Source organism: Notothenia rossii (genome assembly GCF_949606895.1).
Source record: "Notothenia rossii genome assembly, chromosome: 9".
In the NCBI taxonomy this organism is placed as follows: domain Eukaryota; kingdom Metazoa; phylum Chordata; class Actinopteri; order Perciformes; family Nototheniidae; genus Notothenia; species Notothenia rossii.
The window spans coordinates 60,331,720-60,346,724 of NC_136907.1; the positions used below are offsets into that span (position 1 = coordinate 60,331,720).

The 15,005-nt window shown below is 43.7% G+C and overlaps 1 protein-coding gene across 7 annotated transcripts; it reads right to left on the reverse strand.

Annotated features, from left to right (window-relative positions):
• Positions 1 to 7,911: 7,911 nt before the first annotated feature.
• LOC307017868 (zinc finger MYM-type protein 1-like) lies at positions 7,912 to 12,394 on the reverse strand. 7 transcript variants are annotated; one of them, XM_079647746.1, is made up of 4 exons: positions 9,734 to 12,394; positions 8,696 to 8,945; positions 8,469 to 8,539; positions 7,913 to 8,032 (listed from the first exon to the last, which is right to left on the reverse strand). In XM_079647746.1, exon 1 carries the CDS (start codon positions 12,133 to 12,135, stop codon positions 10,636 to 10,638), a length of 1,500 nt encoding a protein of 499 aa, XP_079503872.1. In that variant the 5' UTR covers positions 12,136 to 12,394; the 3' UTR covers positions 7,913 to 8,032; positions 8,469 to 8,539; positions 8,696 to 8,945; positions 9,734 to 10,635. The 7 variants fall into 7 exon arrangements, 6 of the variants coding, with proteins under 6 accessions (XP_079503871.1, XP_079503872.1, XP_079503873.1 ...); XM_079647745.1 differs by having other exon boundaries at positions 7,912 to 8,032; positions 8,469 to 8,945; XM_079647747.1 differs by lacking the exon at positions 8,469 to 8,539 and having other exon boundaries at positions 7,970 to 8,032.
• Positions 12,395 to 15,005: the final 2,611 nt, after the last annotated feature.

Sequence of the window (15,005 nt, forward strand, 5' to 3'; positions counted from 1 at the left end):
AGGGTTTTCCTTTACTCTGCATGAAAAGAGCAATGTCTTCCCTAAGCTCAAAAAATCGTTTGAGGACTTTGCTCCTACTCAGCCACCTTACTTCTGTATGGTACGGCACGTCTCCGTGCTCCGAGCCCATCTCCTGCAAGAAGCTGGAACTGACGATGATTCAGGCCACGCCCCCGAATGAAGTTCACTGTCTTCATGACCGTGGTCACTATATCATCCATCCCCAGCACCTTCCCGCACAAGGCTTCTTGATGGATAATGCAATGATACGTTATCAGAGGCGTGACAGTTACTTTCTTGCATTTTCTCCTTCATTAGTCCAACCAAGCCCACTTTTCTTCCACACATTGCAGGTGCACCGTCTGTAGTTAATCCCACCAAGTTTTCCCAGGGCAATGCGTTTTTACTGACGGACTTCTCCACCGCATCAAAAATGTCCCGTCCCGTTGTGGTCCCATGCATGGCAGCCACATCCAACAGCTCCTCAGTGACAGAGAGGTCCGACTTCACGCCTCTAATAAAAATAGATAGCTGCGCTGTATCCGTGTTGTCTGTGCTTTCATCAACATCTAATGAAAAAGCTATGTAGCTGCGTGTCTCTTCGGCCAGCTGTGTTGCCAGGTTTCCTGCTAGTTCCTTAACTCGGTCCGCGATGGTGTTTCTTGATAAACTGACATTTTTAAAAGTCTGTATCTGGTCGGGACACACCTGCTCACAGACCTTCAGCATGCACTGCTTCAAAAACGCTCCCTCTGAAAAAGACTTTGAAGCGCGGGCGATTTCTTCAGCCACAACAAAGCTAGCTTTCACTGCCGCGTTGTTTTTGGTTGTGGCTTTCGCGAACACATTCTGCTGCGATCGCAGTTTGCCTTTTAATTCTTGGGCAATTTGTTGTTTTTCTTGATGGGTAAATTTGGCATACTTACCTCCGTGTTTGGTCTCAAAATGCCGACGTAGATTGTACTCTTTGACAACCGCCACCGCCTCATAACACAAAAGACATACCGGTTTTTCTCCTTGAAGCACAAACATGTATTCGCCTTCCCATCTTTCTTGAAACACCCTTCCATCTGCATCAATTTTTCTCTTCCTGGACATTTTGGGATCATTATTTGTATTTCTCAATTCCACTTGTTGGGAAAATCGCATCGATGTGGAAACACTGCAGTCTAGTGGCGGGATGCCGTCACTTCGCGGGTAACATAATCGGCATGTATTGTGGGAAATGTAGTTTTTGGTCACGGCACGCATTTGACTTATTTATTTTTAGACAATCAGAGCTATTAAGAAAAAAAAAAGAAAAAAAAATGCAATGTAATGTAATTAAGCTCTCGCGGGCCACATAAAATGACGTGGCGGGCCACCTTTGGCCCGCGGGCCTTGAGTTTGACACGTCTGTAGTAGAGGCTTGGTCAAAGGAGGCAAGTTTTCCATAAATAGTAGATACCAGCCTTTTTTGGTCACAATCAAGGGTGAGAAACTGGTCAATTCCTGACTCAGGGGGGCGGTTGGGAAAATGGGGAAATTGCTTTTGAGCAAAATGTCTAATTTGGAAGAAGCGGAAAAGATGACTATTTGGCAGGTGATATTTGGCTGACAAGGATGCAAAGTCAGAGAAAACCCCATCCTTGTAAAGATTACTGATTGTGACAAGCCCGTTACCAGCCCACATACGGAAGGTGGGGTCCGAGCAGGATGGGGAGAATGAGTGATTATTTAGTATTGGAGCTAGGATTGAGGCTCTGTGTAAGCCATGTTGCCTTCTGAATTGAAGCCAAATCTTAATAGTACTGGTAACAATTGGGTTGACTGAGATTTTGTGCGTCATTACGGGAAGTTGGGAGCAAATCACAGAGTGTAAGGAGCTAGAGGAGGAGGAGATCTCCATGTGAACCCATGGTGGGCTGGAGTTAGGAGTCTTGGGGCCAATCCAGTAAAGGAGTCGGTTAATATTAGAGGCCCAGTAGTAGTGACGGAAGTTCGGGAGTGCCAAGCCACCCTCCGACTTGGGGAGCTGAAGAATTGATTTTTTAAGACGGGCGGGTTTATCATCCCAAATGAACGCATTTAGTTGACTGTCAAGACTGGTGAAAAAAGATTTATTGATGTAAATTGGGATATGCTGGAAGAGATATAAGAATTTCGGCAGAATTACCATTTTAATAAGATTGACACGGCCAACAAGGGATAAGGGAAGGGAAGACCACCTAGATAGATCCGATTTGCATTTAGCTAAGAGTGGTTGAACATTTTTGGGAAACAGATCTTTAAAGGAGCTGGTGATGGACACCCCCAAGTATCTGAAGCCATCTGATGCAATATTAAAGGGAAAAGCGGTTGGGGGGAGTGTCTTCGCCAGTTGGTTTGCAAAAAATAGTTCGCTCTTTTGGAGATTTAATTTGTAGCCTGATAAACGACCAAACTGCTCAAGGATTGACAATATAGGAGGGAGAGAGGACACAGGATTGGAGACGTATAGGAGAAGGTCATCCGCGTAAAGGGAAAGTTTGTGAACTATACCATGACGAGTGATGCCCTCAAACCCATTATGGCCTCTGAGCCATATAGCTAGAGGCTCGATGGCTAAATTAAACAATAGGGGAGAAAGCGGGCAGCCCTGGCGTGTCCCACGTTGGAGAGGGAAAGCAGACGATTGAATGCCATTTGTGTTTACCGATGCAGAAGGTGAGGCATATAAAAGCTTAATCCAAGAAATAAATTTTGAGTCAAAGCCAAATTTTTCTAAAATGAAGAACAAGTAGCTCCACTCCACCCTATCAAAAGCTTTTTCCGCATCGAGTGAAACTATGACTTCGGGGACATTGGACGGGGGCGAGAAAATAACATTAAGTAGCCACCTGGTGTTGAAGAAAGAGTGTCTCCCTATCATAAAACCTGTTTGGTCAAGCGGAACTATAGAAGGTATCACGAGTTGGAGGCGGAGGGACAAAATCTTAGCCAGTATTTTACAATCAACATTTAGGAGAGAAATTGGTCTGTAGCTGCCACAGAGAGTAGGATCTTTATCCTTCTTCAATAGTAGAGAGATGGATGCCATGGACAGGGTTTGAGGTAATCTGCCTTCTTTAAGGGAATCATTATACATCCTTGCTAGAATTGGTGCCAAAAGAGACGAATATGCTTTGTAGAATTCGACTGTGAAGCCGTCCGGACCAGGGGATTTCCCATTTTGCATAGATTTGATGGCTTCCTGTATCTCTAAAGTGGAAATGGGGTCCCCCATTCCGCCTGCGTTAACTACGTCAATTTGGGGGAAAGTTAAGGAGTCAAGAGGATTTGGGTTTATTGTGCCAATTGTGGGGCATTCAGAAGTGTACAAATTATTATAAAATTCAAAGAAAGACTTGTTTATTTCAATCGGGTCAGAGACTAAATTGCCTTCGGGCGACTTTACTTTGGGGATTAATCTGGAAGCGTTAACTGCCCGAGCCTGTTGAGCCAGAAGCCTCCCAGCCTTGTCCCCCTGTTCAAAAAAGCGCTGCTTAGTTTGCCTCAGTTGTCTCTCCACTACGCTCGTCATTAAAAGGTCATGTTCCAAATGTAATAATATGCATTCTTTATATAAGGTTGGTGAGGGGGAGAAGGAATACGTTTCATCAATTCGGAGAAGTTCTTCCAAAATTGCCGACAGCCGAACCCTTTCATCCTTTCTTAGTTTGGAAACATACGATATAACCTGCCCACGAACATAGGCTTTGAGAGCCTCCCACACTGTTCCACAACTTACGTCAGCAGTGTCATTAATTTCGATATATAAACGAATCTGAGAGTTAACAAAGTCCTTAAACTTGTCATCTGACAGCAGGTGGGAACTGAACCTCCACAACTTAGCGGGAGTAACAGTAAGAGGGAAGTGGATGTCAATTGATACAGGGGCGTGATCTGAGGTGGCTATAGGATGGTATTGACACGCGCTGGCAAGGTGTAGCAAGCTGTCATCAAGCAGAAAAAAATCTATTCGCGAGAATGTGTGGTGGACATGTGAGAAAAAAGAGAAAGCTTTACTTTGAGGGTTTTTAAATCTCCAAGGGTCTGAGATTCCTAATTGTGCTGCATAATTTGAGACTACATTGGCGGATTTTGAGAGAGTGCCAAGTTTAAGGGATGACCTGTCGAGATGCACATCTTGAATCAAGTTAAAATCTCCACCCACGATTATGCGGTGATTGTCTGCGTTCGGGATTTTAGCAAAAAGGTTCATAAAGAATTGGTCGTCATCCCAGTTGGGTGCGTAAACAGAAACCAAAATTACAGGCATGCCCTGCAAGACACCTGAAACTATGACGTAGCGGCCATTATTGTCGAGAATAGTATTTGTTGGTACGAACATCACACTCTTGTGAATAATAATGGCAGCACCTCTGGCTTTACTAGAAAATCTTGAGTGGAAGTAATGGCCCATCCACGCCCGCTTGATGCGAAGGGTGTCAGACGTTTTAAGGTGTGTTTCTTGTAAAAAATATAATGTCCCCTTTAAGATGTTGCAATCGAGTCAAGACCTTACCAATTTTAATAGCTTTGTTCATTCCTCTGGTGTTCCAGGAGATCAGGCGCACACTTCTGCCAGCAGTCGTCATACTGTTAGTCATATGGGGAGTCTAATGAAGGTGGTCTGAAAACGTTGTGCTTCCCCAGGACTGAGGGGAGAGGAGTGGTGGGGGGGAAGAAGAAGACCGGGAAAGGGGAAAAAACAGTACAAAAAAAACAAGCGAAGGCAAAAATAGACAAACCATAAACAAAACACAACCCATAAACCCAAATGTGACCATACCCGGAGCATCGCAAATACAAACCCTGACTGAGCGCTATAGCTCAAAGCTCAACAGCAGAACTTATCTTCCGGGGTCCCGTTCCCTATACTAAAAGCGGGAAGCCCATTGTAACACGGAAAAGTATCAAGTGAACAAACAAAAAAACAAAAAACTCAAGTGTGTATATATATGCATAAAATAGCAATTATACTAACATCCATAGATAGGTAAACAGCCTACCAATATAAGCATAGCAGGGGGCAATAAGGCACTGACATAGATCTCAAGTAACATACATAAATAAAATAAGGCCCAGAGATCAAGTAAAACAAAATAGAATTGCACTTTAAGGGTTAAAACCCATAGAAGGAATCAGTTCAAACAGCATTCAGAACAGTCCAAGTACCTGGGTCCCATGTAGCGTAAACAGTAGCAGGTACATTCATGTTCATTGCAATATCAGCACTAGGCTCAAACTATCAGTGCAAATACCAGAGCGGCCAAAGTGCATGTACAAAAAGTGTCCATGAAAGCAGAATACAAAAAAAAGTAATAGTCTCTTACTAAACGTCCCATCAGACGCGTGAGACTGATTCAGCGTCAGGACGAATGGATGCTATGTAGCATTTAGCCTCTGCCACCGAGGAGAATCTCTTCTTACCTCCCTCCTTCGATACGATGGAAAGCCTCGCAGGGAACAGCAGGGCTGGCTTGAGCCCTAGGTTGTAAAGCTCCGCCATCACCTCTCGGTATTTGTAGCGCTGTTCCATCACTTCGGGTGCGTAGTCCTCGTAGATGGCGATGGGCGTACCTTGGTATTGTAGCTTGCCTCTCCTGGCCCGGGCCTCACGGATAATATTCTCCTTCTGCTGCTACCTGTGGACGCGGATGATGACCGGCCGTGGCCTCTGTCCCGGCTTGGGCTTGTCGGTGAGTGAGCGGTGGGCCCTGTCGCACTCCGGCGGCGAATCAAAGACGCCCTCACCAAGGACCTCCATCAGCAGCTTCGGGAAGAATGTCGAGGGATGAGGGCCCTCAATGGATTCTGGCAAACCGACAATTCTTATATTGTTGCGCCGGCTGCGGGACTCGAGATCAGTGACCTTGGCCACCAGTTTAGCATTGCTGTCCGTTAGCGTAGCACAAGTAGCCTCCAGGGCTAACATGCGTTCGTCCTGCAAGTTAGCATTGGACTCGAGTGAAGCAATTGTCTGCCCGTGGTCTGACACAGTCGCTTGGATTCGGTCTAGTTTGGCTTCAAGAGTTGAGATGGCAGACTTAAAGTCGGCAGAGAGAGCTCTACGGTGGTCTTCAAGGAGGCTAGCCATGTCCGCCATGTTGAGATCGTTGCTAGCTAGCTCGGGGCTATCGGTCCCGGCGGTTTTTTATTTTTTGTTGCTTTTCGCCAATTTGGACGGCATACTATGGTGGCGTTGTGAGCGGAATAATATTAATGTTCACTTGAATGTAAGTTAAAGAAAAGTTATGGGCTTCAGAAAAGTTACAGCACAAAAGTTTGCGGGAGCAGAACTACGCACGTCTCTACTCCGTCATGCCCAACCGGAAGTCCATCATTACCTTTTTTCATCATACTATATGACTTTTTTTCATTTCCCATTTATACTCTTTTTTTTGGAAAAACTATCTTTTGATTGTTTTGGAAAAATAATACTATAACTTTTGTATTATTTTAGACGGAACCAGAGGTGGGAAGTAGTGGAGTACAAATACTTTGTTACCTTCCTTAAGTACGTTTTTCTGGTATTAGTACTTTACTACACTACGACTTTTTACTTTTAATTCTTACATTTTTAACACAAATACCTGTACTTTCTACTTCTTACATTTTCCAAACAGGCTCGTTACTTTAGTTTTAATCTGTGTTTTACAATCGCTGCAACCAGTGGCGGCCGGCCCATAGGAGCGCCGCCCCCCCTCTTCCCACATTAAAAAAAATAAAATAAATAATAATAATATATATTTTTTTTAATAAACCAGGTAAATATTATATAATTGGTATCAATATAATGTATAATCTACGATAAAATCTCGTTTAAAATTGTGTTACGATGTCTAAAGTTACTGATAAGTCACATTTCCTGCCTGGCCTTGCCCGTGTATCATTACCCTCTCTCGTCTGGGCCAGCGCCATATAGATAGAAGAGTTACGACAGCGGAAGCCCAAAAACGGTTATCGTCACGTGGTTCATGCAGACGAGGATTGTTCCCCGGAAGTTCATGGCGGGCAATGTGAATGCATTGATAACAGGAGATAGAACTACGATTTTTGGTAATTATTAGTGAATAAAGGTTTTGATTTGCAATATTTATACAACAAATCGATATGTGTATGTATTTACATCAATATGTTTTAAAAAATAAAATAGAATTTGATAATATTAAGTGATAATATTAGGATTAGTGTGAACAACTAGTTTACATGTTAGGCTAACAGTGCCTTGGTTAAAGAGCCTGTTACTGTTTATAGCTTTGAATTCTTTAAAACCAATATTATCTTCTTAAACTTGTATGGTAGTAAGGAGCATCACTTTCTAATGTTTATTGATATATTTAGAGGGAGGGTATCTAAAGGAATGCTTCAAAATTCAGATTAGATTAATTTCTACCATTTTCTTAAATTCATGGTAGTTTCAGTAATCCCATGGTAATTGAGGACACAAGTTATCTAAATGACTAATGTCATCTTTATGGCTTTCAGAAAGGACAGGTGACTATCAAAGGACTAGCAGCAGCAGCAACAGCAGCAGCAGCATGATGATGATGTTAAATGTGTTGTTTAGGAACATCCATTGCAAATACATGGAATTCAATAAACATTGAATAGCATATCATGCAGTTTGTCTGTGCCTTTTCCTCCGTGTTGTCCTGGTTTGCTGTGCTGCCTCCTAGTCGCCACCATGGTTTGCTGTGCTGCCTGGGGATGCTCAAATCGCTCAGAGAAAGGAGTACGAATGTACGGCTTCCCCACTGACACAGAGCGGAGGAAAAAATGGCTGGTTCAAGTCAGCAGGAGCAATTTCACGACCAACAGCAAAAAAATATGTGAGGTTATTATATACAAACACTGCATTTGCACTTTTTCACAAAACGAAAACCACATCATTGGGAAAGCTTAATGTTTTGTTTAATACAAAAAAACAGGGAAAGGCTTGAAAAACACAGAGTTGAGACTCAGGGTGCAGGGTGAGGGTCCCAGTGCAGGTATTCAGGCTCCATTGAATCCCCCTCTGGTTCTTGTGCTGAAAGAGGGAGTAACAGACAGGAGAAGGCTCATACACACCTATATAGCACACCTATTGGATGGGAAATTGCCTTGGGGAGATAAGGTGTGGTCTTTGTTCCCAACTGAAGTTATGGAACTTTATTATTTGTGAGTTTAACAAAGTATGACAAATGGAATCAGTAACAGATGTGATATGAATTTCTATAAAGTTGTCTCACATTCTTGGTCATATTTTATATACAGTATGTAATGAGTATAACATGGCCAGTAAGTATAAAGTGTTTCCTAATACCGTGTATTCAACCACTATGGAATATGTATGTGGGCAGACAAAACTGAGTTGTTCTGTGTGTGAAGTAACCTCAAGTCACTCCGCAGGCACATTTTGATGCAGACCAGTTTGTCAAGACAAAAAAGGGCAAGACTAGGCTGAGAGCAGAGGCTATACCCACCATCTTCGTGCATCGCCCTGTGGTCAAAAAGAGAAGGGCCCCTGCACCACGATTCACCCCGGGACCTGTATCTACAAAGCCTATAGCTCATGATCACAGCTATAGTGTGAAAGGTGACACAGGTATAATAAGTATGAACTCTTAGTAACAAAAGTCATATTTCTTATTTTTAAGTGGTATAATATTTTAAATGTTCGAAAATCTACAGTGCCATGTATTCTACTTACATTAGTCTCAAAGATTGAGGGAAGAAGGGATGAGGAGACTGAGAGAAAGGAAAGTGAGGGTGACGAAAGAGAGGACATGGCTAGTGAGGAGAGACAGGGAGGGTGGACACCACCCACTCAGCCAGCAGCCAGTCAGCATACGAGGGAACCAGCAGCCAGTCAGCATACGAGGGAACCAGCAGCCAGTCAGCATACGAGGGAACCAGCAGCCAGTCAGCATACGAGGGAACCAGCAGCCAGTCAAACAGATCTATTAAAAAAATTAAAGAGAAAATTAAAGAGCCAAGAAGGAATCACCAAAAAAGCAAAGTCTGCACTAAGAAAAATATGGAAGGAAAATGCAGCTCTCAAGAAAACAATGAAAATTAGGGACAACAAATATAAGAAAACGTTTTCAAAAGACCAACTTAAGGCATTAGGCAGACTCACCACAAAGGGGATGAAATGGAGCAATGAGACAATTAAGAAGGCTTTAAAAATTCGCTTTGCGTGCGGACCAACGGGTTACAAAACTCTGGAGGAATTGCAGATTCCCCTTCCAGGAATAAGGACACTGCAAAGAAGGATGCAATGTGTTAAGTTTGAGTCTGGTGTGTAACAGCTAACATCACTGCCCTCCACCTGCCAGCACCCAGCCAGAGGAGCGCAAACAACAAAAAGAAGCAAGGTGTCCCGTCATGTACCTGGAAGTTTGGGTTGGCAAAATGGAGTAAGAGAGGGACTTGAAAAACCTTGGTGGCTCTCTACTCATGTTGTTACAGTTGTCTTGGTTACAGCTCTCAAGTTGTTTTTTGTGCCATTTCCACATCTTTAGAAAATATGAAATAAATGAAGTGAAATCAACCTCTTCTCTGGAGAACAAACTTTGATTTCTCTGTCTTGTGAGTTTGCAGTCTTGCAGTTTTGCTCCTCCACCTTTAACATCACTGCCCCTCCACCTGCCATACAGTAGGTTACTAACAAGATTACTTATATAATACAGTGATATAATACATGTTTAGTATGCTTACTTATATAAAACAGTAGTATTAAACTTACCTTGTGTTTTCACTCTCACTTAAGTCCCTCTCCCTTTGCCATCAATCCAAAATCAGCTGAGCTGCAACATTATACAGACAGGTAATAATCAACATAATCACAAGGACACAATATGGCTCTGCTAAAAACACTCACTCTTACACGCACCAAAGTTATATTTATCTAATATTTAACTCCCTCCACCCCAGCATACAATCCCGTTTAGAAGCCCCTCTTCTCTAATTCAACAACGTTGGACGAAATGACATTAAAGAGCCTGTGACACGATCATCCAAACCCATACATTTGAGTAAATATTGTCCCCTTGAAAACCGTTACTGAACTGATTTTGGATATTTGTACTTTGATAACCATTAATCTGCCCTTCAATGTTGACAATTTTCTAGATCTTCTCGGGGATTCTTCAAGTCCCGCCAAATTATGTGTGACGTCATTGCGGGCCCAGCGCTCCAGCTGCACCGTTCAGGATCCCAGCATCTGCATGTAAACGCACGATGGAGCACACAGCAGCAAGCTCAGACAGCGATGACAGTTTAATTTTGAACGTGTCTGAGAGCTCATATGGGGCTGAAGGATCGGTTTATGTTGTATCTGTTAGAAGTTTAGGAATTAGGCATAGGCGGAGTTTGACATTTGCGCTTGGGGGGGCAAACCTTTTTTACTGACGTCACTCAGTACACAGTCCCAACTATTTCGTGCTCACCGCACTGAGTATGACTTTTCCACATACGAACACAACTCGTCCCGTCATGCACGCCTCATGCCCGCCGTACACACACACTCATATGGAAGGGGCGGTCACTCCCCCCAACAACAGTGCATTACATAACTGTAAAAAACGTATCAAAACTGTGCTTATCTTATACTTATTTGATAACTACTATATCCCTTGGTGTCCTACCTTAGTTCAGAAGTAGACGCCGTTTTTTACGTTCCGCATATACGTCCACTATCCCCTCAGGTGACAGCTGTGCGGTTATGTCGTCCTCAATGTGAAGAACCGCAAGTGAGGAAAATCTTGTTCCTCCCATCGTTGACCGCAGCCAGTTCCGAATTCTCCTCATTGCAGAAAAACTTCTCTCAGAGGTGGCAGATCCGATAGGCAGAGTCAGTGCCAACTGGAGCATCTTGTATAGATTTGGATAGCTCTCCTTTTTAACAGTCTTTCGGAGATGCTCAAGTGCAACAGGTGCGACAGCAGAGGCTTTTACAAGGTCCATCTCTGCTCCAAGAAGGAGAGGGTGAATTTTGAGCAGCTGTGCGTATCTTTGTACGAGAGGTTCAATTCCTTTTTTCTGACATTTAAACACTGCTCCACATGCTCGTGCCAGCTCTATGGACTCTCCCGTGAATCGTCTGTCTAGTTCGTTGATGAGGGTGTCCAGCACAGGGAGATAGAGGTGCTGCTGATATCCAGCTGTATCACTCTGTGACATTTGTGCGCCACTTTCATCAGTTTCTCTTTGGCCCAAAGTAGTTGTAACCAGGAAACTGTCGAGGGAGGTCGGGGGTTTTGTAACCCGTTTTCTTTTGGGTGCAAGGGGACCCGGAGTCTGACACTCAACATCTGCATCCCCAGGTACTGGCACGTTGTTGTCCCGGCAGAACTGTTTCACTGATCCCCACATATTGCTCCACGTATCTGCTTGTCTCTGAGATTTGAAGTGCGCCTTCAGGTTGTCGGTAAGCGCTGCAGCTTCGGAGAGTGTGCAGCTGGAGGACTGTAGGGCCTTGTGCGTAACATGAATCACACGCAGTATGTCTTCCAATACAATAACACATGTAATGAAAGACATTCTGGTCATGTGGGCATAAAGGCCACTGGCCTCCACAGACCACTTGTCTCCCTCGTCACTCATTTCTCTCAGGCACCCTATAATTGCAGAGTAGTGAGTTTTAACGGAATTCACAGATCGCCACTTGTACGCCCATCTTGTCTCACTTGGCTGTATTATTTCAGTTTGTTTCAGATTCAGTGATTTCTGCATTTCAATGAATCGATGATGGTTTGACGGCTCTGCAAATACAGAGTAGAGTTTGTCAATGACGTTCAGGAATGTTTTCACGCTGCGGTTGACAGCACAACACTCCATAAGCACCAGATTTAGTTTGTGTGCCATGCAGTGCACGTACACTGCGTATGGGTGGGTCTCTTTGATGCGCTGCTGCACACCAGAAACGTGACCAGACATGACGGAGGCACCATCGTAACTCTGGGCAACAACTGGGATATGTTTCAGTCCACACATCTCAAGTCCTTTGTTTATTGCTTCCACAATCCCAGCCGCGTTGCGAGATGCTGAGCAATCAATAAAACACAAAAAAACGCTCCTTGATGTCAAGCGGCTCTGCATATCTGATACATACTGATAATTGTTCCGTTTTGCAAGACCTGGCCTCATCTGCAATTATAGAAAAAAATCCAGTATCCTGCACTTTCTCTTCAATTTCTGCACAAACTAAGTTAGCGCATATGTCAATGACTTCGTTCTGGAAATCCGGGCTAGTAGCATTGAAATAGTTGGACTGCATGTTTTTAAAAGCAGAATCATACTTGGAGAAAAATCCACAAACCTCAAGAAAATTTCCACGCGACTCTGACTCGCTTCCCTCCCGATGCCCACGAAAAGGCAATCCGAGTTTGGACAACAGCCTCACAATATCAACAATTTTACACAAATAAGATCTGTTCTTCTCAACAGAATCTTTGTGGCTTCGGGAAAGTTTCGCTGCAATAGATCCAGAAGATGCAGTCACTTTATAGTTATCCCATTTAACCATGCAGTTCAGATGGGCCTGGGATTGTGCATGTTTCTCCAGTTTGCTGCTTAGTTTTTTCCAGTCACTCAGGCCCTTTCTAAAGGAATCCTCCACACCGCTGTCAGTCTGGAAGTGGCGGCATGAAAAACAGAAGACGGCATCAATTCGTACTGAATATTCCAGCCAGGGATAGTTCTTGTAATAGTACGTGGAAAATGATCGTTTCGTTTTCCCAAACATTTTTGAGGGGAAATCGGATAAAGTAGGCTGCTTGGGACAGCTGTGCTTTTCCCCAAGATCATCATGACCCACTGACGGCCCCGGTGCCGGTGGTCTCCCTGCTGTGGGGTTAATGTTAGCTGGTCCTGCTAATCCAGAGCTCTCCGCTGTGGGGCTAACATTAGCTAATCCAGAGCTGCTCGTTTGCGTGTCTGCCACTTGACATTGTGACGGCTGCTGGTTGGTAAAGTTAGGCTCAGTCGGTGGCTCTTCTGTTGTTGAAGCTGAAGACGAAATTGGACGTTTTAAAAATCGCCGAATATCCATTACTGCTAATTCAATAGCTGAATCACTTGGATACAAAAAAAAGTGAGGGAACTTTTGTCCTTAACTTCACACGTCACACACACACACACACGTCACAACCCTTTATATATACAGTCTATGGTCACAACATGCGACTGCTCAAAAATGAAATTATTTCAAACAAAAGATGATATTATTCAGATTTGTATTGTAACAATCATTTTATTACATCTATTAAAATATTTATATATACAAAATATTTGTATTGGAACAGTTTTAGATTTAGTAATGATATAACATATTTCAGCCACCAGGGGGGGCAATGCCCCCCCTGCCCCCCCGCAAAATCCGCCTATGGAATTAGGTGCGTCAATATGGGCGATCATACGGTCATGTAGCCAGTGGTGGACTGGGACTAAAAATCAGCCCGGGACTCTCGACCGGCCCACTTCGGTACCACTAGTAAATTGTCAACGGGGGAGTGGGGGATCTGCTAGTGACTTATCCGACCGGCCCACTTCGGTACCGGCCCATCGGGATTCGTCCCGATGGCCAGTCCGCCACTGCACCCAGCCCAGCCCATGTAAAATGTCAACGGGGGGAGCCTCGCTGCGGGGAAACGGTGGATCTAATGTCCCGATCGGAGTGGGAATAATAATAATAATCCGTGCATTTTATCCATTAATTTCCCCAACATTGTGGTAAAAAAAAACACACGTTTAATCCATGTTGGTGTACTACTACAACCAGTGGTGTAGTGGGGATGTTTTTACAGGGTGGACGGGGTGGTGGGTGGACGGGAGACACTATGGACGTGCTCTTGAACTGTCAACGGGGGGGGGGCTTGGGGACCTCTGTGTCGTCTGTCAGCGCAACTTACATGATGCCGTTTAGACAATATAATAATAAAGGGCGGTGCCGGCTGTCAGCGAACCGATCCGGCCTTTCTGCGCGACTATCACTCAAATGCGGGACATAGTCTCAATGTGTGGGACGCGGGACAAATAATAAAAATGCTGTGTGTGTAGTCCCGCACAGTGCGGGACACCTGGTCACCCTACACACACAATTCTGCCCCTCACACACACACGCTTCAAATCAAGTTGCATAAATGCTTGAGCTACGTTTTTATTATAATTACTGTGAAATCTGCCTATTATGTTTTCGTCATTATTACAACAAACACACACTTGCAACTGATAACACTGGCAATGATTTTAGATGTATTTAGACTATTAAAAAAAGAAATCATACTTCAAATAAGTGGGGGTACGGCGTACCCCCGCGTCCAACGCCCACTACACCACTGAAAAAAGCTAAGGTTTGTTTTCTCATCAGGAAATGCAGACCGGCTCAAACAAAATATTTTTAAATCATCATCCTCACGATCATTTAATGTATCATATGTTCGCCGAATTGACATGAAAGCACTAATAAATGTAGTTTCATCCACTTGAGTTTACAACTACAAAAATAATCGATTTGTTTTTATATCACATCCGACGGGAGGAAATTCAGCAGCTCTCACTACCGATTTTTAATCCTAATTTAATCATCATCTTCACCACGATCATTTATGTTTATGTTCACCGAATTGACATGAAAGCACTGACAAATATGAATATACTTTAGTCATCTTCATTAAAACGTTATTAACGTGCCTAAACTCAGTAATTCACCATTTCTACGCATGACAACACACTTTGTCCGTGTTTGGCTCTCTCGCCGCACAGTGAAGCGTTCCCGCATTGACGTCACTTCCGGCTTCCCCCAAAACCTCAAAATGAGTCGAAAGAATTTTCCTGCGATGTTCGAAATTATTGATATTTATCGGAACGGTATCGCTTTTTCTTTTTTAAACTGACGGTTCGAGATTACTAGTAGCCCACTATTTCATTGCACAACAGTTGTTGGGTTCGTGTCACAGGCTCTTTAAGAGAACGGAATTTACAATTAAAAGGCTGTTCAACGTGTGTTGCTAACTTGA